We start from the raw sequence: 24,580 nt of genomic DNA on the forward strand, positions 1-24,580 counted from the left end.
ACATAAGAGTCCATCATGTAGTTTGGCCATAAGACAATTTGTTAATATTACATCAAATGTACGCCTTATCAAAGGTAGAATACAGACCAACGGAACCTTTTTGTCTCTCATGGTTTAGACAGAGCTGTCAGAAAGATTCAACTATTGAAAATGTCATAGTGTGGATTTATCAAGAATGAAGGTAATCAAACTGGAATAAATGACAGTGTCTTTCAAAGGGCACAACAAGCTTCAAAGATGATCATATTGTGCATTATTATTGCTAGCACAATACAAATTCAAGCTGTTTACTTTTGTAAACAGGTCTTCAGTACCAGGCCTAGTTCCCAGAGCTCAGTTGTAAATTGCCAATGAAAAAACAGGAGTAAATATTCTCTGTTGGAACTGATGATTATCTTGCCCCAGGCATTACAGTACAATCACACTATATGCAGTGTTCAGGAATCATGGCCCATATTGTTGAACACAAGGCAGGCAGCACTATGGAGGCTGAAGTTCAGTATATTTCCCTGCCATGTTGGGCTGCCCAGCATTAATAAGAAGCCTAATTCAAGTAACCCTATTACTTGTCTGTTATGGGGTCTGTTAGAAGCCATCCCAGGCTAATATTGGTCTATTTTCAGAAATACAATTAATTCGATCTGAATTTTAGGCTTGATGTTTTCTATGTTTTATATTTTATTATTATGGTTGAAGGCCATAATGTTAAACTAAAGTGAGAATATACTCTACAACCTTATTAACCAATACTTTTTTCCTGAGTATGGGAGAAACTTTAGTAACCTTGGACTGATTTCCACATTTGCCCTTTGTGTCCACTGGTTGCCCTAGGACACTTGTAGGAGTATGCATCACCCTTTTATGTGCACAGTAAGCTTAGCAAGCTTAGCATTTCACAAAGCTTCCTTATATCTAGCTTACTAGTTTAGCTGTTGGGGAGCTATGTGTTGAATCTGTGGGATGCTTCAACCCCAAATAACTCCAGACAGTCTCTACCAATGCATTAGAGGCAGGTTTCGCAGTACACCTGAGCGTTTCTCAGGGCACATCTATGGGAGCTAGGCTATAGTATTGATCGACACAGTTTCCCAGAGTCCTAGGTCATTGCTCACTTAGCTTCACCTCTGCCAATACATGCAAGGCCACATTTCATGTGCACAATAAGACTTGTATGACAATCAAGGCTTTAAAAGCATATTTTATTACATTTGACAGGAGGAAAAAAACACAAAGATGTAATGCTTAACATTACAATGTTTTTCAAAGAGCAATGGTTCTGTCTTGTTTGCTAAATGAACAAATTAAATAGGCAGTGGCATGGTGTATATAGCCATAGAAGCACTGTGACATACACTGAGTGTACAAAACATTAGGAACATCTGCTCTTTCTATAATATTGACCGACCATGTGAATCCAGGTGAAAGCTCTGAACCCTATTAATGTACAATCTGATTCACTGGGGCTGGCTCCTCAGTGTGTCGGCCTGGCTCCCCAGTGGGTAGGCCCTTGCAATCTAGTACACTTCTTCTCACATCTTAAAATAATTGTCAACTCAACTCCTACATGTAGTTGGTTCTGATCATCTGTGCATTTCTAATACTATCTGTTAACCAGCTTTACAGTCTTTATTTTTTTCTACTCATGTCAGCTTTCCATTTTGCAATGTCTGATTTCCAGCTGACTCAAAACGAATCCTTAAAGATATTTTTTTTGAGAGACAAAGTTGATGATTTCTCCTCTAATAAATACAACAATTATATCCAGTATTGTAATACTGTACCACTTGTTGCTGTACTATGTACTCTAGATAAAGTCATGTTTAGGCGCAAGCTAGTTTATAATAATCAACATTAAATTAACAGCTCGGAAAATTGACATTTACATTCAAAGTGTTGTTAATGGCTGGTTCATGTCAGTCACTCAGTTTTAAAACCTGAGTCTGTATCTAAACTGGATGTCTTTGGTTGGCTGCATGGACCCAAAGCCCCAGCGCTTTATGTCAATATCAGGTATCTTTTCCTCTGGGTTCTTGAGCTCAAAGTCAAAGTACGTGAGCATGAGGAAGACAAACTGCTTCAGCTCGTTGGTGGCAAAGAAGCGCCCAGGGCACATGGTGATCCCAGCACCCCACGGCATGTTGTAGTACTTCAACTTCTTCCCACCTTTGTAAAAATCTGTTTTTTTACCCCCCTCTGGGGTCAGGAAGCGGTCGTATTTAAAGGTGAGTGGGTCGGGGTGGACCTCTGGGTCAATATGAACAGCGGTGTAAGGGAAGAGGGCCACCCTGTCTCCCTCTCTGATGCGGTACTCATTTCCGTCAGACATCCTGAGGGACATGTCCTGGAGCACGGCCCTGGTGAGGACAGGGGCAGCAATGAGGCGGAGGGTCTCTTCCACAGCGCTGTCCAGAATGGGCGTCTTCAGCAGCATGTCCCGGGTCAGGTCGATGAGGGGTCCACCGTGCTTCACCTCCTGGTCTGTCTCCTTCAGAACCTCCTCCACCTCCCCCTGCACAGCCTTCATGGCCTCTGGGTGCTTCATGAGGTAAAGGAGAAGCCAGAAGGCAGCAGGGCCGGTGTTCCCCTGGGAAGCCCAGAGGAGGAGGAACATGTACCTGTTCTGCATGAAGTCCTCCATGCCATGCTCTTCCCTCAACTGCTGCTGCTCGCGCACCCAGCCACTGATGTTATCCTTAGTCTTCATCTTCTGCACTGACAGCATGTTCCAGAACAACCTTTTCAGCCTCTCTGCCTCCCTCTTCTCCCCCGGAGGCAGGACCCCGTAGGCCAGATTGGGGAAGAGCTGGTCGTACTTACGAAACTCACGGAAGAGCTCCTGGGACTCCTCTCTGTCGACCTCTTTGGCTTTCTCTAAGCTCCCCGGGGATTTGGGTGTCTCGTTACCAAACAGAGCCAGGTAGCCTGCCCTGAAGACAATATTGTAGCTGTAGTTGAACAGGCCATCCTCATTCCAGGTCTTATTTATATCATGCTTTGTCCCTACACTGTGCAGCATTAGATTCTGTAGGTTGCTCATCATGGCCTGTGTCATTACCACTAAACCATCCCCCATCAGGTGCTTGTTGCTAGACATCTGCAGAAACTTGTGGTCATTCTCCATGGAGTGGTAACCAAACACTTTCTGCACCAGCTGCTCTGCGAATTTGGTGAAGTCCAGCTTGGCGCGAGCCTCCTTCACGACCGTCCCGAAGGACAGAGGGTCCATGAGGAATGTGAAATATAATCCTCCCAGCTGTATGGTGAAAATATCCCCATGCTTCCTCTTCATTCTCTCCAGAAACATTGCAGTGTCCCTACGGAACTCCAGGACGTGGCCCAGCCAGGGGATTGGGCCCCGGTCCAGTGGGGGTTCCCCGGGTCGACGCTGCCTGAAGGCCCCAAGGAAGTAGAGACCTCCTAGGACAGAAGCTAGCAAAGCCAGAAGGATTGGAAGCAAAACGCCCATGTTCTTTCCTCTTCGTTCTCACTGAGCCAGTCTGGGGCACAGATTCAATTCCTTTGTGTTGAAGATAGCCATGCTCCTCCCCTTCCCTAAGCACTGTGGGAGTCCCCTTAGTTTACTAAATCACTTTTACAGGCTCAGGGAACCACTATAGACTTTGGTGTTTTGGACTGTTTTAGTCACTTTCTTTTACAACACTCAGCTATGTTCAGTACCGTAGCCAAAAATGTCTAAACTTTTGGAAAGAATATAATGTAAACATTTTGTACCGTACATGGACAGATCTAACCATGCAGTGATGAAACTATGATGTCCTTGTCAGCAGTTAATGAGTAACTAGATTGCGCACTACCCAAAAGTACAGAACAGTCCTTGCTGTTGCAAGTTTGTTGAATCATTAGGTATTAAGGTCAATACACTGATATAATTGCATATTACAGTAAGTAAAATTTGATGTAAAATTGGATGTAATAAATGTATCACTAGTCACTTTAAACAATTCCACTTTATATAATGTATACATACCCTACATTACTCATCTCATATGTATATACTGTACTCTATTCCATCTACTGCATTTTGCCTATGCCACATGGACATCGCTCATCCATATATTTATATGTACATATTCTTATTCATCCCTTTACACTTGTCGTGAAATTGTTAGATTACTTGTTAGATATTACTGCACGGTCAGAACTAGAAGCACAAGCATTTCGCTACACTCACATTAACATCTGCTATCCATGTGTATGTGACCAATAAAATTAGATTTTTGATTTGATTTAAGTGTTAAATATTTAGAAATGTACAATAATTGTGTTTAATAATCCTCCTTTTACATACAGTATTTGAAATATAGGATTGATAGTCCCCGTGTCCTTAATGGTTTGAGTTCAAATACAAAGAGAGACCGGGGCTAAAAGTAAAACTTTTTGCCTTTTGTTTATTTATCAAAAGATTGTTTGAGTTAGATAAATAAAAAATATTATACACACAACATACATGTCTCAGCTACCATTACACACATACCAGTCTGTCATGACTTCCACCGAAGTCGGTTCCTCTCCTTGTTTGGGCGGCGTTCGGAGGTCGGCGTCACTGGTCTTCTAGCCATCGCCGATCCACTTTTAATTTTCCATTTGTTTTGTCATGTTTTCCTATACACCTGTTTCTCAATTCCCTCATTTAGTGTTGTGTATTTAACCCTCTGTTCCCCCCATGTCTTTGTGTGGATTGTTTATTGTACGTGCTTGTGCACATGTTGACTGGTGCGCGACTGGTTTTGTTACCCATGTCTTGTTATTCATTATTGTAATTAATTTTATCAAAGTTAATGGCTAAACAATGTATACATTTAACTATAACTATAACTAATTGAATTCTACCCTGTTTTACTATATCTGATTTATAATGTGTGTGTGTGTCTAAGGCAGTGCTTCTCAATTATTTTCTGTTACGCCCCCCCTAGGAAGAAGTAAACATTTCGCGCCCCCCAACTCTCCGCCGCGACTGGAAATAGTATCATTTGTCTATAAAATTGTTATAAGTACATCTCTGCATAACATTGTATCCATTGTATTTGATACTGAAAAATAAAATAAAATATAATTAATAAATTCAAATTGATCAGCAACATTAACTCTATAAAACAAAAATGAATAAAACAATTTGTGCTGATTTTTAAAAAATCTAAATGAGCACAGCTTTTCGAAGAGGGGTTTGAAGCATGATACTGCAACTCTCAGCTCCTGCTCAATGTTTAGCTGGGACCTGTACTTGGTCTTCAGTGCAGCAACAGCAGAGAAGCCAGTCTCACAAAGATAAGTTGTTGCAAAAGGAAGAAGAATGCCCATGGCCCTCTGCCCTAAGAGTGGATACTGCCTCTCCAGAATTCACTCAGTGTCTGTGATGTGAACCTCAGTCTCAATGTGGAGTCAGACATCATATCATTGAACTGGTCCTCCTCTGCAGAGCTGAAACTAGTTGGAGTTGGTGCATTGAAAGGATCTCTCACCCAGTCATATTGGGAACTGTTTTCAGGAAAGTACTTTTATTTTTGCAGCACTTGCGTCATCCAGCATGACAGTGACCATGTCTAATGCCGCAGGCAGTATCAGCTCCTCTGCTATGGAGTGTTTTTTTTTTAACTGAGCAATTTGGTACGCCACCTTATATGATGCTAACAGTGCTCGCTGGTTTACTGAAGTAGCATTCACAAAGCGGGATGATTGTTGGCAATATTCTGCAAATTTTCGCTGAAAAAACTCAAGCGGCTTATCAGCGTGATTGGGGTGTAATGTCTTTAAGTGACGCCTTAATTTATTTGGCTTGATGCTGTCCGCTGCCAACATTTTTAGACACAGTAAACATACCTGTCTTTCCTCGTCTCCCACCGTAGTCACAGTGAAGCCAAGCGCTACATAGGCTTCGTCATATTTCCTCGTCTTAGCTTTCGGGAGACTTACGTTTGTCTCAATATCTCCGTCTCTCTCCGCCTTTCTTTTCATCCCTGTTAAATATTTTTCCATGGTGTCTCTTAAGGGTTTGTTATCTGCACTTCATATCTCCTGCTCTGTGATGTGTGCTCTTGTTCGGTGCAACAAAAAAACTACTCCCTGCGGCAAAAAAAGCATGTTCCCCGGGGTCACACGCGCCCCTCCTGGCATCGCTCCGAGCCCCCCCAGGGGGGCGCGCCCCACTATTTGAGAAGGTCTAAAGTAAGCAAAGAGAATCATTAACCTATGTTTGAGCCAACTCAACTATAACTCTGTGGCGATCAAATAAGACAGCGAGAGCCCCTCCAGGTTTTCCGTATCTGGAATTGTCTGCTAAGTGGTAATAAACTGTGGTGAGACTTCAGGAGATAATGCAGATATATTGTGTGTCATGTATGTGCGCTAGTAAGTTGGAATGAACTTTTGAACCTGCTTTGTTCTGGTCGAGAGGAGGAGATACCTTTTATAACCTATGATGTCATATGTGAAATATAAGCTGTTGTACATGGTTCTATGAGCAGCGTGCTCCGAGAATAAATACTATTGGCTAATTTTAATAGACTGGTCTCTGTCTATTTCATGCAAATAAGGATCTTACACATTCTTAGAAACAGACTGATGATTTTAATTGAATTGGTTAATGAACACATATAGGAATTGTTAAATTCCTTTGACAATTAGACCGTTGGTTTTGCTATTAAACTGCTCCGGCTATTACCTAGTTCTGCTCTCCTGCGTCTGACTTCCCTGCCACCGGTTACGCACCCCTTACACAGTCATTTACAATTCAACCAAGAGCGGCGGAGGTGAAATGTTACAATTGACCCTATGGATGGAGTTAAATGTAACAGGCTGCAGGATTAGATGTAACACTGTCTTCAATGGTAAAAATTATGGGTAATTGTCCCCCACTATGAAAGTGAGAGGGGGACTATGGATCTGTCTCTGTCCGTACATTAGTAAAAGGATATCTAGTCAGTTGAACAACTGAATAAATTCAACCAAAATTTGTCTCCGTAATTAACCTGAATCAGAGAGGGGGGCTGCCCATAAGAACCTATAAACTCTGCAAATTAGACTTTTTGTCCCCTACCAAACTTTGAACAAGTATATCTCCTGACCCGTTTTCATTAATAGTAATAATAGTAATATAATAGTGAAGAGATCAACACTATGAAATAACACATATGGAATCATGTAGTAACCAAAAAAGTGTTAAACTTCTTCAAAGTAGCCACCCTTTGGCTTGATGACAGCTTTGTACACTCTCAACCAGCTTCATGAGGTAGTCACCTGGAATGCATTTCAATTAACCGGTGTGCCTTGTTAAAAGTTAATTTTTTGAATTTCTTTCCTTCTTAATGCGTTTGAGCCAATAAGTTGTGTTGTGACAAGGTATAGGTGGTATACAGAAGATGGCCCTATTTGGTAAAAGACCAAGTCCATATTATGGTAAGAACAGCTCAAATAAGCAAAGAGAAATGACAGTCGATCATTAGTATAAGACATGGTCAGTCAATATTTCAAGAACTTTGAAGGTGTCTTCAAGTGCAGTTGCAAAAACCATCAAGCGTTATGATGAAACTGGCTCTCATGAGGACCGTCACAGGAAAGGAAGACCCAGAGTTACCTCTGCTGCAGAGGATACATTCATTAGAGTTACCAGCCTCAGAAATTGCAGCCCAAATAAATGCTTCAGAGTTCAAGTAACAGACACATCTCAACATCGACAGTTCAGAGGAGACCGCATGAATCAGGCCTTCATGGTCGAATTGCTGCAAAGAAACCATTACTAAAGGACACCAATAATAAGAAGAGACTGGCTTGGGCCAAGAAACACATGAAATGGACCGGTAGAAATCTGTCCTTGAGATTTTTGGTTCCAACCGCCATATCTTTGTGAGACGCAGAGTAGGTGAACAGATGATCTCCACATGTCTGGTTCCAACTGTGAAGCATGGAGGAGGAGGTATGATAGCGTGGGGGTGTACTGCAGCGCTAGCTGTGCCATCATCAGAGTCCCTGGGTTCGCGCCCAGGCTCTGTCGTAACCGGCCACGACCGGGAGGTCCGTGGGGCGAAGCACAATTGGCCTAGCGTCGCCCGAGTTAGGGAGGGCTTGTTCGGTAGGGGTGTCCTTGTCTCATCGCACACCAGCGACTCCTGTGGCGGGCTGGGCGCAGTGTGCGCTAACCAAGGTGGCCAGGTGCACGGTGTCTCCTCCGGCGCATTGGTGCGGCTGACTTCCGGGTTGGAAGCAGTGCTTGGTTGTGTATCGGAGGACGGACGACTTTCAACCTTCGTCTCTCCCGAGCCCGTACGGGAGTTGTAGCGATGAGACAAGATGGTAGGTACTACATTGGATACCACGAAATTGGGGAGAAAAAGGGGTAAAAAAAAGAAGAAAAAAAAAAAGAAATTAAAACATATTTTTTTTTAAAATGTCATTATGTAAATGTTTCTAAATACTATATAAAATAGCATACACTTTAGGAAAGGGGTAAATTGTAACATGTGTTACAACTGACCCCAATTACTAATTTGAGTGTAATCTGAGCAATACTTTATCATCAACTCTATCAATAAAAATACCTCTTCATATTGCTAAAAATGATATATGATTTATATGTAGAATATTTATGAGTACTCCTAAAACTTCTCAGGTATGTAGACACTAACCAATCACTAGCACATTGAATGACAGCTTTCTACCTGGCTTTCATATTTGAGTTATTTAGCTGTTACACCTGACCCTGTGTTACTTTTAGCCCCAGATTCCCCTAAGTACTTTTACAATACATTCAGATCTCTATCTTGTGTGTGATAAAAACAGTGTGTTCTTTTTTCCCTCAACAATGTTACAGGCAGATGACATCTTTACCACGTATCAAGGTACGCTTTATCTAAAAGATAAGTATATTGTGAAAAACTGCTCTCTTCCTGAAAGGGAAACTAACTCTAGGCCATTGAAATCAACTTTCAGGGAGTTTCATATTTACTTACATTGTAACTGATTTTTTTTATTTTTTATTAAACATTGTAACATGAGGATGTTAGCATAAGAATGACCAATTCATAACACATTGTTGGATGTTCTGGATATTTGTTAATACTGTCTCTAATACCACAATGTCTTTCTGAACATCACAAATGTAGGTGCCATAACAATTTAGAAAGAGGAATTGATGTGCTGCTGAAATGTAGAAAACAGGAAAAGTATAATATTTTGGATCGAAAAATAGTAATTTGTGAAACATTGAAACACTCACCCTCCAAGTTTACATTTCACTACAGTGTACGTAGTATGGACTCATTTGGATGTGTGAAAGTCCATGGACTTCAAACCCTAAAGACATCCTCCAACGATTGTTTTACTTTTACAGTTGAAAAGCGATATCCCAAGTATAAATACAGTAAAGTACACACGTTAAAGGGTCAAATACATTTTGAGCAAAATAGTGTGTTTTAGACAACTGCAAACTTCAAGGCATTCAGGAGTTGGTCTCATTGTATTTGTGTGATGTCACCGGCCTCCCACCTTGCTTGAGGAACACTAGAGGAGCAAAAGAGAACAACCCTACATTTGTGATGTTCAGAAAGACATTGTGGTATTAGAGACAGTATTAACAAATATTCAGAACATCCAACAATGTGTTATGAATTGGTCATTCTTATGCTAACAGCCTCATGTTACAATGTTTAAAACTTGTACCACGTCATGACTTACTTGGACCACCTTTAGAGATGCGCCTTTTAAGTAAATCAGCTGTTAAATGACTAGAAGAGGTCACTGGAGTGCCACTTTAAGTTTAACTGTGGGGTGGCAACGTACTAAGCATGGACTTCCTTCACCATGATAACACTTTGAAACCCTGAGTGATGATTGAGGAAAAGAGAGAATACCATAAACATCACACTATACTATCTTGTCAGCGAGGAGCTTAGAAACACATAATTTTAGAAAGGATCCGCGTTAATTTCTCTTGTGACATGCCGCCCCCATCTGTCCAAAAATGATAGTATACATTTGTTTTGCTATTGATACACACAGCGAGGCAGGGCTTAACATGAACACGCCCCCGAGTAGGATACAGCCATAGGGTACTCCCGTTACTCATATATTTTAAATGTCTTACTTTATTCATAACCCGACAACTGCTGTATTCATTTTTTTATTCATTCTATGAACACTTAGGATAGGCTTGGCTGGTCATTTTTCATACTTCATACTTACGTCTTAATCAACAAACTACATCATTCCTAAAAACCCTTTCATTCGAAACGTAAAAATATTAGCATGAACAGATAGACTGTCGCATGGAATGTACGTCTCGATTATCAGCCAAAGAGACGATTAGAGTGGCAGAATAAGTATCTTTCAAATAACGTGTTGTTGTGACCGCCAAGTAAGTTAAATACGACATGTGAGGCTGCTGAAAACGTTTATTGAAACGACCAAAAGTGCCAGTTGTTTGCAGCGTATACCGCCAAAGTTTGACTAATTACATGGGAGTAATGAGAATACCCTACTGCTGTACACTACTCGGGTGTGTGGTTACGTTAAGCCACGCCTTGCCATGTGTATCTATACCACCATTGATCATACATTCTTCTTTAAATAGGGGCCACAGAAAAAAGGTCCATGTTGTTTCCATGTTGTAGTATACTCTCTTAGAGACTACTTGTCAGTGATTGTGTCCTGGCAGGAATTGGAGTGGAAAGTCTGATGGGTCAAAGTTGCATCCTGTTTTGTTCCATACCCCTATGATGAACATTGAAGTACCTCTTGGGGAAACAGGAATTGAGACGTCTCTGTGACAAATTACTTACATAACACAATTCTGTAGCTACATTGAGATGTGTACCAGTTTTATAAACTATTATGGTGAGTGACAATTGTTGTATTATTCATTACACTGTGTGATATCCAAAAATATAAGTTCAACTAATAAACATCTTTATTGTCAGTATCTTGACAATATAACCCCTGTATATGATATCACATTATTTTGAAAAGGATCTGAAGGAAAACTTGAGTTATTTTGTCATGGGACATGCCATCTGGCCAAAAATGATAGGGTACATTTATTTTGCTATAGATACACACAGCGAGGCAGGGCTTAACATGAACATGCCCCCGAGTAGGATACAGCCATAGGGTACTCCCGTTACTCATATATCTTAAATGACTTACTTTATTCATAACCCGACAACTGCTGTATTCATTTTTTTTATTCATTCTATGAACACTTAGGATAGACTTGGCTGGTCATTTTTCATACTTCATACTTACGTCTTAATCAACAAACTACATCATTCCTAAAAACCCTTTCATTCGAAACGTAAAAATATTAGCATGAACAGATAGACTGTCGCATGGAATGTACGTCTCGATTATCAGCCAAAGAGACGATTAGAGTGGCAGAATAAGTATCTTGCAAATAACGTGTTGTTGTGACCGCCAAGTAAGTTAAATACGACATGTGAGGCTGGCTGCTGAAAACGTTTATTGAAACGACCAAAAGTGCCAGTTGTTTGCAGCGGATACCGCCAAAGTTTGACTAATTACATGGGAGTAATGAGAATACCCTACTGCTGTACACTACTCGGGTGTGTGGTTAAGTTAAGCCACGCCATGTGTATCTATACCACCGTTGATCATACATTCTTCTTTAAATAGGGGCCACAGAAAAAAGGTCCATGTTGTTTCCATGTTGTAGTATACTCTCTTAGAGACTACTTGTCAGTGATTGTGTCCTGGCAGGAATTGGAGTGGAAAGTCTGATGGGTCAAAGTTGCATCCTGTTTTGTTCCATACCCCTATGATGAACATTGAAGTACCTCTTGGGGAAACAGGAATTGAGATGTCTCTGTGACAAATTACTTACATAAGAAATTAAATGCTGTGGGCTGAGATTCGTAGCAGTTTTATAAACTATTATGGTGAGTGCCACATTTTTAAATATTCATTACACTGTGTGATAGCAAAAAATAAAATTCAACTAATAAACATCTTTATTGTCAGTATCTTGACAATATAACCCCTGTAGTATATGAAATCACATTATTTTGAAAAGGATCTGAAGGAAAACTGAGCTATTTTGTCATATGGCCAAAAAATACCATGTGGTTTGAATATTATTGACTGTCTTCTAATCTAGCGGATATTTTAGAATAGTTCAATCTCTTTGGGTCTACTTATCAGTGATTGTGTCTTGTTCTGCTGTCAGGAATTAGGGGTCACAGTACTATGGTCCATGTTGTTTGCATATTATTGACAGTCTTCTAAGAGACATTTTAGAGTTATTCAATTGGGTCTACTTTTCAGTGATTGTGTTCTGTCCTGGCAGGAATTGGGGTGGAAAGTCTGATGGGTCAAAGTTGCTTTCTTACCACTATGACCTTAGAATACCTCCTCGGGAATAGTCTGTTACAAATGACTTTTAAACAAAATTTTAAAAATCTGATGCGGTAGACTACATTGAGATTTTTAGCAGTTTTATACATATATTCCTTGAATATGGTAGATATCCTCTACCTAGATACAGTGCATTCGGAAAGTATTCAGACCCCTTGCAAAGCTTTTTTCAGGTCTTTCCAGAGGATGTTAAATCGTGTTCAAGTCCAGGCTGTGGCTGGGCCACTCAAAGGACATTCAGAGACTTGTCTGTGTGCTTAGGGATATTGTTCTGTTGGAAGGTGAATCTTCATCCCACTCTGAGGTACTGAGTGCTCTAGAGCATGTATCCATCAAGGACTGCTCTGTACTTTTGTAACAGTACTCGTCTTGCGTTGTGTACAATCAGTCATCGACACGGAACTCCAACATGTAGCACCAGTCATGTAGCTTTATTCTGATAAGAACGACACAAAATTGCACGTCATGCAATGCACATCTCACCATCCAACTCTGCACTCACGCACGCTGGTTTGGTGCTTGTTCACTGGGGTAGTTACCAAAATAATACAATTACAATATACAATATATATTTAACAATGTACCTGATAAGAACGACACAAAATTGCACGTCATGCAATGCACGTCTCACCATCCAACTCTGCACTCACGCACTGTACAAAATATATGAACCCCCCCACCAGACACAGTAAGTTGCTAGCTAATACTGGCGGGAATTCTCTACAACAAAATGCACAACAAATATTCTCCAAAAACCGCTGCATCTTATGTGTGATGTTCGAATAACATTTACAAACAATTTGATATAAATTGTACATTTAAATCATCACTTGAGAGTATAAAAATCACTTTTGATGTACAGTGCTTTGCAACCAACAACTTACCGCTGGTTTGGTGCTTGTTCACTGGGACGATTCTAACTGGAACATCCCCCCTCGTAAGCAAGCTACGCAAACCAGCCAATAAGATGCCATGTTGAGTAGGTGAAGGCAAGACAAACGCAAACCAAAAACCCATTGGCTTAACAATAAAGTGGCAAGGGGAATCACCAATATAACCCTGTTACAGTTTGCTCCGTTCATCTTTCCCTTGATCCTGACTAGTCTCCCAGTTCCTGCTGCTGAAAAACATCCCCACAGCAGGATGGTGCCAGGTTTCCTCCAGACGTGAAGCTTGGCATTCAGGCCAAAGAGTTCAATCTTGGTTTCATCAGGCCAGAGAATCTTGTTTCTCATTGTCTGAGTCCTTTAGGTGCCTTTTGGCAAACTCTAAGCGGGCTGTCATGTGTCTTTTACTGAGGAGTAGCTTCCGTCTGGCCACTCTACCATAAAGGCCTGATTGGTGGAGTGCTGCAGAGATGGTTGTCCTTCTGTAAGGTTCTCCCATCTTCCCAGAGGAACTGACAAAGGCCCTTCTCCCCCGATTGCACAGTTTATCCGGGCGGACAGCTCTAGGAAGAGTCTTGGTGGTTCAAAACTTCTTCCATTTAAGAATGATGGAGGCCCCTTTGTTCTTGGGGACCGTCAATGCTGCAGAAATGTTTTGGTGCCTTCCCCAGATCTGTCCCTCGACACAATCCTGTATGGACAATTCCTTCGACTTCATGGCTTGGTTTTTTCTCTGACATGCACTGTCAACTGGCAGACCTTTATAAAGACAGGTGTGTGCCTTTCCAAATCATGTCCAATCAATTGAATTTACCACTGGTTGACTCCAATCAAGTTGTAGAAACATCTCAAGGATGATCAATGGAAACAGGATGCAGCTGAGCTCAATTTTGAGTCTCATAACAAAGGATCTGAATACTTATGTAAATAAGGTATTTCTGTTTTTTACATTTGCAAACATTTCTAAAAACTTGTTTTTGTTTTGTCATTATGGGGATTTATGATTTATGAGGAAAAAAATAATTTAATACATTTTAGAATAAGGCTGTAATGTAACAAAATGTGGAAAAAGTCAAAGGGTCTGAACACTTTTCAAATGCACTGTACATAGCCCTGATTTAAAAAAAAAAATCTGTACTGGCATTATGAAATTATGAGTTACAGGAAGGGAGGACACCACTTTATCCTTGTAAGATAGCCAAGAGGTTTAACTGGTGTCACACATATGCTGAGTGACTTTATTTTATTTCTTCATTTTATTCAGTACACTTTGTGATAGCAAAAAAACTGCTCAACTATTAAACATCTTTATTGTCTTGTATTTTGCCAATATATCCCCCCCCCCCCCCCTATTTGTACAATGATATACTGTATATGAATACAAGGAATAGAAGGACACAAACACACTGTAAATAGAGAGTGATTGTAAATAATCCACTTAACTTCCCAGGTATAGTTAACATGTTATAATGTAAACAGTTATTTGTGCAAAGCCATTCCAACTCTTATGGAGGATTATCTCTGCTCTGTGTTTGTTGGTTGATGAGTATTATTCTCTAGGTAGCTCTGAACTGCTTGTAACTCTATCACTCCACTCTGAACTGACATGGACTTTGTGCTATCGGAGCACTCCAGCACATACTCATCACTGGTTCTTCTTCTGCATTTCCCCCCACACATCGTAGCAAAGCCCTTCCAAACCCTCTTGTTGACAAAGGCATACACAATGGGATTTACAAAACCATGGCTATAGGCAATGACCTCTGTAACCTGAATGGCGAAATCCAGATGTAGGCTTGTGGCACAATTAGAAATCACATGCAAGTGTTGCAAGGAGTGTAAAAAGGACACAATGTTGTACGGGAACCATAACACAAAAAATACCACAACAACTATCATGACCAATTTCAGACTCTTTCGTCTCGGTCCCACTTTAACCTTCGCTACAGCACAGCAGACTCGCAGGTAGCAGAAGAGCATGATCAGAAAAGGTGTGAGAAACCCAAAGACGTTCAGCTGAAACTTCATGAGAATCTTCCACAGAGGCAAGTGATTTTCCTCTCCAAAAGGGTACATGCAAATCTTCTGGCCGTGAAACTCTTGTTCCTGAACGAAGGTCCAATGTGGAGCTGCTGCTAAGATGGAGAGGCTCCACACCACAAAGCTCACTAAGGTGTTTTCCATAGGTGTACAGTGGTTCCAGCTGGAAAGAGTCCATACTACACCTAAATACCTATCCACACTTATACAAGTGATGAACAGGATACTGCTGTACAAAGTAGTGATGTAAATCGCAGTAACTGTCTTGCAGGAATCATTGCCAAATATCCATTCATTGTGGGCATACACTGCCCAAAAAGGGAGTGTTAATGCAAACAACATATCAGAAATTGCCATATTCATAGGAAATGTTTTTCTATGATGTTTGGATTTGATTAAAGTTGAAATAAAAAGTATATTTACTATAATGCTGAGGGTGCAAATGATAATGTAAGAGACGGGTAGAAAAATTCTTCCAAATACTTTGACGTGTGCTTTTTCACAAAGTCCAAAGCCATCCAATGGTTCATCTCCATAGTCATAATAATGGCTGTAATTATAGTCATCACTCAGTTCGGGGATGTTTAAATCCATTATCCTCTTGTATATCTAAGGAGGAGAAATGTGAAATACAGACGTCAGACAGATGATATACCGTCAAGAAGAAGAAACAACTTTCCTCTATGATGTTTTATGCATGCAGTAGGGTAGGCTTACCTCTGGAAAAAAAGTGTTTCTGAAATCCTAAAAGCCAGTAGTTAAAGTTCTGTTCCAGCAATACAAAAGAGCATTTAAGTAATAAGCACTATAGGTATGACAAAGTAAGCAGTTTGTCTGAAGTAAGAAGGCATTCCTCTGTTTCCTGGTATTTGTCATTACCTCTTCCTCTTACGTATAAGAGGTATGTAAAATCCTGTTGTTTTTTTGTGCTCTTAATGGAAACTCAAAATACAGCATCTGTTGAACTCAACGACTCAACGATTTACCTCTAGACCTATACCTCTATAGACCTAACTTGAATCTATTTTATGCATAGATAGGGTATAGACGTTTATTATTTTAAATATTTAAAACATGAACCATCTGTGTTTTTAGTCAATTCTATCAATGTCTATAAACCTATGATAGATATTTGAGTTGTATAAGATAATCATTTCATGCAAATCGATTCACAGCACGAGATCCAAAATAACTAGCGCACATTCTGTTCTAGCACGTGGGGAATGCGCACATTGGATGAGACAAGCTATTTTAACACACCGCACTCTGGGAAATGGCGTTCCAATAAACTTTAAGACGACGTTTAAAATGTAAGTAGCTCAAAAATAAATGTATACTCTGATCCTTAAATACATACATACACATGTGTATATCATGGAATTAAACACGTTTTTTTGGAGGTATATGCTCCGTCAAAACCGATTTTGTAATTCCCCCCGAACTACAATTCATACAGATTTTATTCTGGGAACGATTTAGTTTATTTGCAACTCGAGTTTATTATTTTCCAGGGAAAGGCCATAATAAAATGTACCATTAACAAGGGATAATAATCAAGAGATTGAACAAATTAATTTAAAAAGGTTGAGAGGTTTTTATTGGCTAAACGTGTGAGATAATTCAATGGAAAAAGACAGCCTACGTCACGTGTGTGAAAATGTTACTTAATTTTGGACTGCTGTTTGAGTAGCTCGATGTAAGGACAGCGCGTTGTCTATTTGGTGTGTAGCGCATACATAATCAGTCCGGATCCATTATCTTCAATAGAAGTTTGACAAAACGGTAAGAATAAATGTTAATTCTAATGTCGGATGTTGTCTTTATTTAGGGTATCACAAGTGATATTTACTATGAAACAGTTCCCTTTGACTTTCATTCAAAAGTGTCCTTGACGTGGGAACTCTTATATAGCTAGGCCAAAAGTTATTCTGTATTCAATTATCACATTGCTTTAATATCTGATATTAACTATTAGGTTACATCCTGACAGTCCTTGAAATAAGTCGACGTTTTACTGTATTTCCCAAGAGAACACCATGTTACTGATATCTGAACTTCTACTTCAAGTTATTGATTACGTTTGTTGTTGTAGGTTTTACAAGCTCAAATAGGCCTACTGAGACCTATAAGTATGTCCCAATATTTTCCAATAGTATGACTGCTAATAGCATATTTAATGTAATTATCTGTGTCGTTGATGTAGTGAGACAATCATTGTGAATAACGTCTTTGGTAGATTTATGTTATAAAGTACAGTACCTCTGAGTAATTATACTTTTCTGGTTTCAGCCAAGATGTCTGCATATGATGAAGAAGAATCTAAGTTTATGCGAAAGGTGAAGGAGAATCCTTTTGTCCCAATAGGTGAGTAGTATAAAATGTTGTATGTAAACCCTGGATTGCTGATGCAATGTATTGGCCATATTGGCACTCCCCAGAAGAAGCAGTCTCCATAGGAATGATTGCAATTCTACAGTGCTTTAATTAAATGTTTCAAGGACAAAATTACATGTATTAAGTATGTTGTTGTTGTAGTGCGGTCAGTAACATTAGAACTTTATAAAAATGATACTTTAAGGAAAATGATAAAAATGATTTTTAGCTCACATAATATGTAAAAGTATGCATTAAAGTCTCTGTAATAGAATGAACATGGCAAAAACAAATGTAGACATTGACAAATTAATTTCCATTGCTACTAAAATATTTTTTTACGACGGTGGGGGATTGCCAAGATGGTGGCTTTAAAACAGTGCCCCATGTCAGTCATCTAGTGTATACTACCAATCATTTATATACACAGCACACACAACTACACCTGTAGCCCATATCCATCATAGTTTTTTCATGCACCTTTATGGAACTGAAAATTGGTTGTTTTTTATTGATGTAGATATTGACTGTATGTCTTCAATTGCCATTGTCCTATATGTCCAGTCATCCTTTATATTGTGTACTAAGTTAACTTTTTTTTTTTTAAGGAATGGCAGGATTCTTTTCCATTGTGGGCTACAGACTTTACAAGTTGAAGAGCCGTGGAGACATGAAGATGTCAGTGCACCTTATCCACATGCGTGTTATGGCCCAAGGATTCGTGGTGGGAGCTATGACTATTGGTATGTACAGTATTACAGGCTGTTGGACCCTGTTGACACCTAGGGGCTGTTCCAGAATGCAGGATCAATAAGTAAGCCAGGTAGCAAACTGTCCCAAAAATAATGAAATAACTTAATATTTTTGAGAAATATAAACTTTAAATAATTGACTTGACAACCCATATTCAAGTTTAGCATTCTAAATAATTTAGAAAATCAAGAGCTATATTTATCAAAGTTCGCTTGGTAACTTAATGGTCCTGCTTTCTGGAACACCCCACTGGTATTAAACTTGAAATCTGTATTTGATGACATGACCTTTAAATGTGTCATGTGTCCACATTGTGATTGGATGAGGTTGTAATGTTATTTAACGTTGCAGGCACCAGTTTTCTGGCACATGCCAAATTGAAATATTTTAGCACAGTGTTGTAAGGTTTCTGGTGAAATGTATCTGTCGCAAAACAGATTTGGCTACTGATCAGATCGCACAGGATGTGGAAACTGTTATTTTGATACATTTTTATTCTAGATGTAAACTAGTCTTAAAGCCTCTCACGATGCAGATGTCGTCATTATGTTGCTATGTTACATGAAAAAGTATACCGTATGAAATCATGTACACTTTCCTATTTAATAGTTACAGCAGCTCCAATACAGTGTAATATTTTATGTACCAGTTTTGGAAATTATCTTCATTTAACATTTTCTTCCCTCTGTTTTTCAGGTGTCATTTATTCCATGTACAAAGACTACATTGTGAAGCCAAGAGAAGAACTGAAGGCATTGCAACAGCAGACTGCATTTCAACACAAATAACCTGATAAATGAATATGGACTCTTTTGGATTGATATTTTGTATGTCCCCTTAATATTACCTCAGTTTGCCATAAATTGTATATCTACACCTTTCCCACATATAACACACCTGTTAATGTACTAGGTAGTTTTAAGGAATTCTCACTCACCAAGAATGTCTACTGCACTCTTTTTAGACGAAGATGCCATGCCTTACCTCAACTCAGTTTTGAGTCTCCATATCCTCAAAATGTGTGTGTTTCCTGAGGGTTGTCACTTTGATGAGACATAGATATGAGCCAACTGTAACTACCTGAGATGGTATTGCATCTTAGTGACACACAAAACATGACGTATGAGATTATTGTGAATGCAAGTCTGTTGAAGGTACGTGGTTGACTAGAGGACAATTGGTAATGGAAACTCACATTCTAAAAAAACATTTTTTAGATTTTAGGAGAACAATATTTTGGGATAGGTCACAGGATGTTGTATGAAATATTTATTGGATGTTAGTTACATCTGGTTATCAAATGAGGAGCAAACAGCCATTTGATGCTATAAAACGGGTACTCTTACCCTACGAGATCCGAAGCCTGCTGGTTCTATTCTACCTGACAATTAATTGCATGCACCTATTGTCCCAGCCTCTGATTAAAGGGGAACAATTAAAAAATACAGTGAAACTGGCTTTGAGTTTGAGGGCTATATAACATGCTCTGGATCAGCAAAGGATATTGGGTAGTTTGAGTTGAAGTGACTGTGTTGGTACAAGACAGCCAGCTGTTATTAGGACACAGGTCTTGCTCAACCACCACTATTCCAATCGTCACTGAATGCTTTTCTGGATTTCCTTTGAAGGGTATTTTATTGTATTTGTTTTATTTTATTGGTTGATTATTACATTATTTAGATTCACTCTATTATTAAAGCTGCGATGTGTAACTTTTTGAGTGACCTGACAAAATTCACATAGAAATGTGAGTAATCGATATGTCACTCATTGACAGCAAGTCTAGCTGTAGATCTGTTCTATGTGCACTATTTCTATGCTTTCCACTTTTAAGTTTCATTTTTGTGACTTTTACTTTCGGTTTTGTGCACCAGCTTCAAACAGCTGAACATACAATATTTTTGCCTATGTGAAAATACATTTCACAGAAGTTTAGAATGTACAATGATTCTCTACACTATACTTGCTTGTTTTGTCACAAACTGAAATTGGACAAACTATTGGAATTTTTGCGATTTCTGCATAGTAAATCTTTATGTATTGTATTTTACCAATGAAAAATGTGTTGCACCTTACTATTGTCAAATGGCCTTTACTTATGAGTGCAATAAAGCATCACCCTAATAGGTGGTAGTGACCTGTGACCTGAAAATAGGAGAGGCTAACACACTCTATTAGGTCTGGCACTCGGACTACCTAAATCAGGATCTCAAAAGAGATCCTTATGTGATTTTTGTTTTCTGATAGAACCTTAATAAATTGATATTCTAAGAAAATGGTCTCACACAGCTAATGGCTGAATTGTTTATACAGAGTAAGTACTGGGCAGTAGGCCTATAATCATAACTTTGATGGAACTGCATTTAAGGCATTATTGTCTACAAACTGCTGAAATTTTACCCATCTATGTTATAAGTCATTCTCTCCCAATGTTGAGTGCACTGGAACATATTCATCAACAATAGTGTGTGAAATAAATACAAATTATCAAGTGTTGTGTATGACAATATTACTTTAGAAAATCAGTCAGAAAACAATATTAACCCATTTCATCACACTCATTCTAATGTACCTTGGATTATTATGGATTTCAATAATAACTGTAGACTGATAATGCTGAATGCACAGGCACACAGGTTGCCAAAACAAAATGTAATGTGTTTGATTGAATGACGTAGGTCTACTGTATGTCTATGATTTGATCATCCAGTATGTCTGGCAAAAACATCAGACCGGACACGGGGCCTGGTCCTCTCCCCGCCTCTTGACCCTGTTGCGCCGTGCGTGCCTCCAAGGAAGAGCATGTTAGCATGGAAATGATAGCATTCGATGGGACTAGGAAGTGCATCGCCACTACCAAAACAACAGTCCATGCCATTCGGGATCCGTGGGGGACGTCCACACTACCGTTGAAGTTAAAATTCAAGATGGTTAAGGGTTAAAACCTCTTAAGGATCTGACAATTTTTTTTTTCAATTTACGCCTAAAATGACATACCCAGACACAACAGGGTTCCAAACTGTAGAACCCAGTTCCTACATTTGAATATAAAACTGGATTTTATCAAACAAAACTATGCTATATTTTATCTCTGGGACCCTCAGGATGACAAATCAGAGCAAGATTACTGAATGTAAGTACATTATTTACCTTCAGAGGTAAATGTATCAAACCTGTTGCCGTGATAAACATTTTTTGTTGTGCACTCCTCAAACAATAGCATTGTATTTTTTTCACTCACTATAACAGCTACTGTAAATTGGACAGTGCAGTTAGATTAACAAGAATGTAAGCTTTCTGCCCATATACTGTAAGGACATGTCTATGTCCTGGGACAATTATCTCAGGAAGCACTGACCCCAAAACAAGCTTATAACCACAGATATCTTCATTTTAAACAACCTTCTTAGCGTTAGCTGTTAACAGGAAGCAGATGTTGAATAGTTCCGGGTTTAGCTACAACATAACAATAACCAACTAGCTTAAAACCTCTTAAATGTAATGGCAAAAATGTAGATTTCTGCCTAAATAGACATACCCAAATGTAAGTGTTTTTAATGAGCAGTTACATAAGGACATGCATAAACGTGGTGTCATTTTGTCAGAAATCACCTGGGAGATTATAAGGTAATGGTCAGAACATAGATAGGAATGGCACAGTTCAGATCACACAAGATCAAGCACACACAGACTAACTGTTTTGTGGACAACCTGTAAGTAAATTGTTGATGAATAAAGCTGGAAACACATCAGATGACTTCAACAAAATTAAATTAGGGAATTCCATTGCTATTACACATCGAATATGCCTAAAAGCTATTGGTCACTGTAAAAACACAATTTCTACAATATCAACCGCTCTCAAACACTGTAGTGTGTCAAAGGACATCCAAGTGAACCTGGTTCCACATATTCTTAAATGAGTGTGTGCCATCTGTCCTCAGGTTCATCTCCCTCTGTTGTGCTGGTTCCATTGCTGGTTCCAGTGCCGCTACCTTTGCTCCTCCATCTTCTCTGTTGAGGCCTAGTTGTCCTCCCTGTCCCCCCACCTCTAGATGAACTGTCTGAGAGAGGAGTGGAGCCAGGGCCTGCAGTGGAGGTAGTGGAAGAGGAGTGTGAACTGGACGATCTTGAACCATCATTAGAGACAGCAGTGGGGGTTGTGGATCTGGCAAAGGAGGGTGAAGACCTTGACCGGCAGGGGGAGCAGGTTGAGAGCTCCAAGCACACAAAGACAGTCGGGAAGAGGGCACGACAAAACCTATTCCCCCTCAGTAGACTGAAAAGATTTGGCATGGGTCCTCAGATCCTCAAAAGGTTCTACAGCTGCACCATCAAGAGCATGACTGGTTGCATCACTGCCTGGTACAGCAACTGCTCAGTCTCCGACCGCAAGGCACTACAGAGGGTAGTGCGTACGGCCCAGTACATCACTGGGGCCAAGCTTCCTGCCATCTAAGACCTCTACACCAGGCAGTGTCAGAGGAAGGCCCTAAAAATTGTCAAAGACTCCAGCCACAATAGTCATAGACTGTTCTCTATGCTACCACACGGCATGCGGTACCGGAGCGGCAAGTCTGGGTCCAAGAGGCTTCTCAACAAGTCATAAGACTCCTGAACATCTAATCAAATGGCTACCCAGACTATTTGCATTGCCCCCCCCAGTCACTTTAATAACTCTACCTACATGTACATATTACCTCAACTTACCAGTGCCCCCGCACACTGACTCTGTACCGGTACCCCACTGTGTATAGTCTCGCTATTGTTATTTTACTACTGCTCTTTAATTACTTGTTACTTTGATTTCTTATTCTTACTCATATTTTTTTTAAACTGCATTGTGGGTTAGGGGCTTGTAAGTAAGCATTTCACTGTAAGGTCTACTACACCTGTTGTAGTCGGCGCATGTGATTGATAACATTTGCTCCTAAACGTCATCATCCTCTCTGTGGAGAATAAAATAAAGGAATACAAAAGGATCGATATTGCTAAGATACACATCACTACATTACTGTTATGTAAAAGCATTATACTTAACGTTTACACCCAGCCTCAACTTTGCTACAAATTCCCTGCTGGGGACTTTTATCACATCATCTCACAGCCCTCTCTCAGAGACAACACTGTAAATGTCTAACTACTTCAGTAAGTCCCCCTCCCCCACACCACATAGCAGGCCATGGGGAATTATAAACTGGTTCCTTTTGTAGTAATAATGTGTTCTTTTTTGTTTTTGCTCAATCTGATTGGGTGGGCTTGGCTCCCAAGTGGGTAGGCCTGTGTCCCTGCCTCCCAGTGGAAAACTAATTAGAAAATATTGTACAAACAGGACACAACTAGATAGGCCTACACTGTGTGTTGGCTATACATACAGTCCAAAACATATTCATGCCAAGGCTTTGAAAGCATCTGTTCAAAATACCTAATGTGTTCTGAGTGCGTCCTTTCACAATGCTGGTAGCAATGGTTAGTATTACGCAAAAGAGCAAGTCAGACCTACCCAGTCCCACCCAGATCATCTGATATGACTGTAAAGCTGATTTTATTGGTAAAATGACTGTCCATCTTTCATTTTGCCAGCTGATATACCATATAGTTTTAGATTCTCCACACTAACGGACTGAGTCGCAGCCATCTTGACAATGGGATTATGGGTGGGGCTTTCCCTTTCTTATTATTCTTGTTTGGGATCGGGTTGGCAGATCACCACCTATTGTACTGGAGTGTGAGGCCAGTCACGGCCTACCAACATTAAATTCTCTTCATTAGTCCCGTTCCTCCAAGAAAGTGAAATTAAGCCCGAGACACCACTTCCCTCCCCTTTCCTCCCCCCACTACACCACCCAAACCCTTTCACACAATCTCTCGCTATCTACTTCATGCAGTTCACAAAATATCAACACATGCTCCACCGTTTCCTCCACTAAACACACATCACAAAGACCTGTTTCATGTTTCCAAACCGTAGTCCACTCCACACAACTTCCTCTCTTCTACATCCCATACTCCCCACCTCTTCCTTTACTGACAGGTGAACGTGATAAAATGGCCTCCCCTTACTACGAACATCCCACTCCCTTTGCCAAAGATCAAGCCCTTTTGCCCCAATCAAGGACTTTACTTAACTGCGGGCCAGCGGAACCTGA

The 24,580-nt window shown here is 39.9% G+C and overlaps 3 protein-coding genes across 5 annotated transcripts; 1 reads left to right on the forward strand and 2 right to left on the reverse strand.

Annotated features, from left to right (window-relative positions):
• Positions 1–1,175: 1,175 nt before the first annotated feature.
• On the reverse strand, positions 1,176–3,681 carry LOC110530492 (5-beta-cholestane-3-alpha,7-alpha-diol 12-alpha-hydroxylase). The gene has a single exon (XM_021613629.2). The coding sequence runs from the start codon at positions 3,464–3,466 to the stop codon at positions 1,928–1,930; it is 1,539 nt and encodes a 512-aa protein (XP_021469304.2). The 5' UTR covers positions 3,467–3,681; the 3' UTR covers positions 1,176–1,927.
• An 8,164-nt stretch (positions 3,682–11,845) lies between these two features.
• On the forward strand, positions 11,846–20,923 carry LOC110530494 (HIG1 domain family member 1A, mitochondrial). Of its 3 annotated transcripts, none has more exons than XM_021613631.2 (4): positions 11,846–11,903; positions 17,595–17,669; positions 18,287–18,421; positions 19,128–20,923. In XM_021613631.2, exons 1-4 carry the CDS (start codon positions 11,861–11,863, stop codon positions 19,217–19,219), a joined length of 345 nt encoding a protein of 114 aa, XP_021469306.1. In that variant the 5' UTR covers positions 11,846–11,860; the 3' UTR covers positions 19,220–20,923. The 3 variants fall into 3 exon arrangements, with proteins under 3 accessions (XP_021469306.1, XP_021469308.1, XP_036842046.1); XM_021613633.2 differs by lacking the exon at positions 11,846–11,903 and adding an exon at positions 16,807–17,087; XM_036986151.1 differs by lacking the exon at positions 11,846–11,903 and adding an exon at positions 17,403–17,434.
• On the reverse strand, positions 14,559–16,532 carry LOC110530493 (atypical chemokine receptor 2). Its single transcript, XM_021613630.2, has 3 exons — positions 16,185–16,532; positions 16,023–16,071; positions 14,559–15,914 (listed from the first exon to the last, which is right to left on the reverse strand). Exon 3 carries the CDS (start codon positions 15,897–15,899, stop codon positions 14,781–14,783), a length of 1,119 nt encoding a protein of 372 aa, XP_021469305.1. The 5' UTR covers positions 15,900–15,914; positions 16,023–16,071; positions 16,185–16,532; the 3' UTR covers positions 14,559–14,780.
• Positions 20,924–24,580: the final 3,657 nt, after the last annotated feature.

This window comes from Oncorhynchus mykiss, chromosome 8 (genome assembly GCF_013265735.2).
Source record: "Oncorhynchus mykiss isolate Arlee chromosome 8, USDA_OmykA_1.1, whole genome shotgun sequence".
Taxonomy (NCBI): Eukaryota; Metazoa; Chordata; class Actinopteri; order Salmoniformes; family Salmonidae; genus Oncorhynchus; species Oncorhynchus mykiss.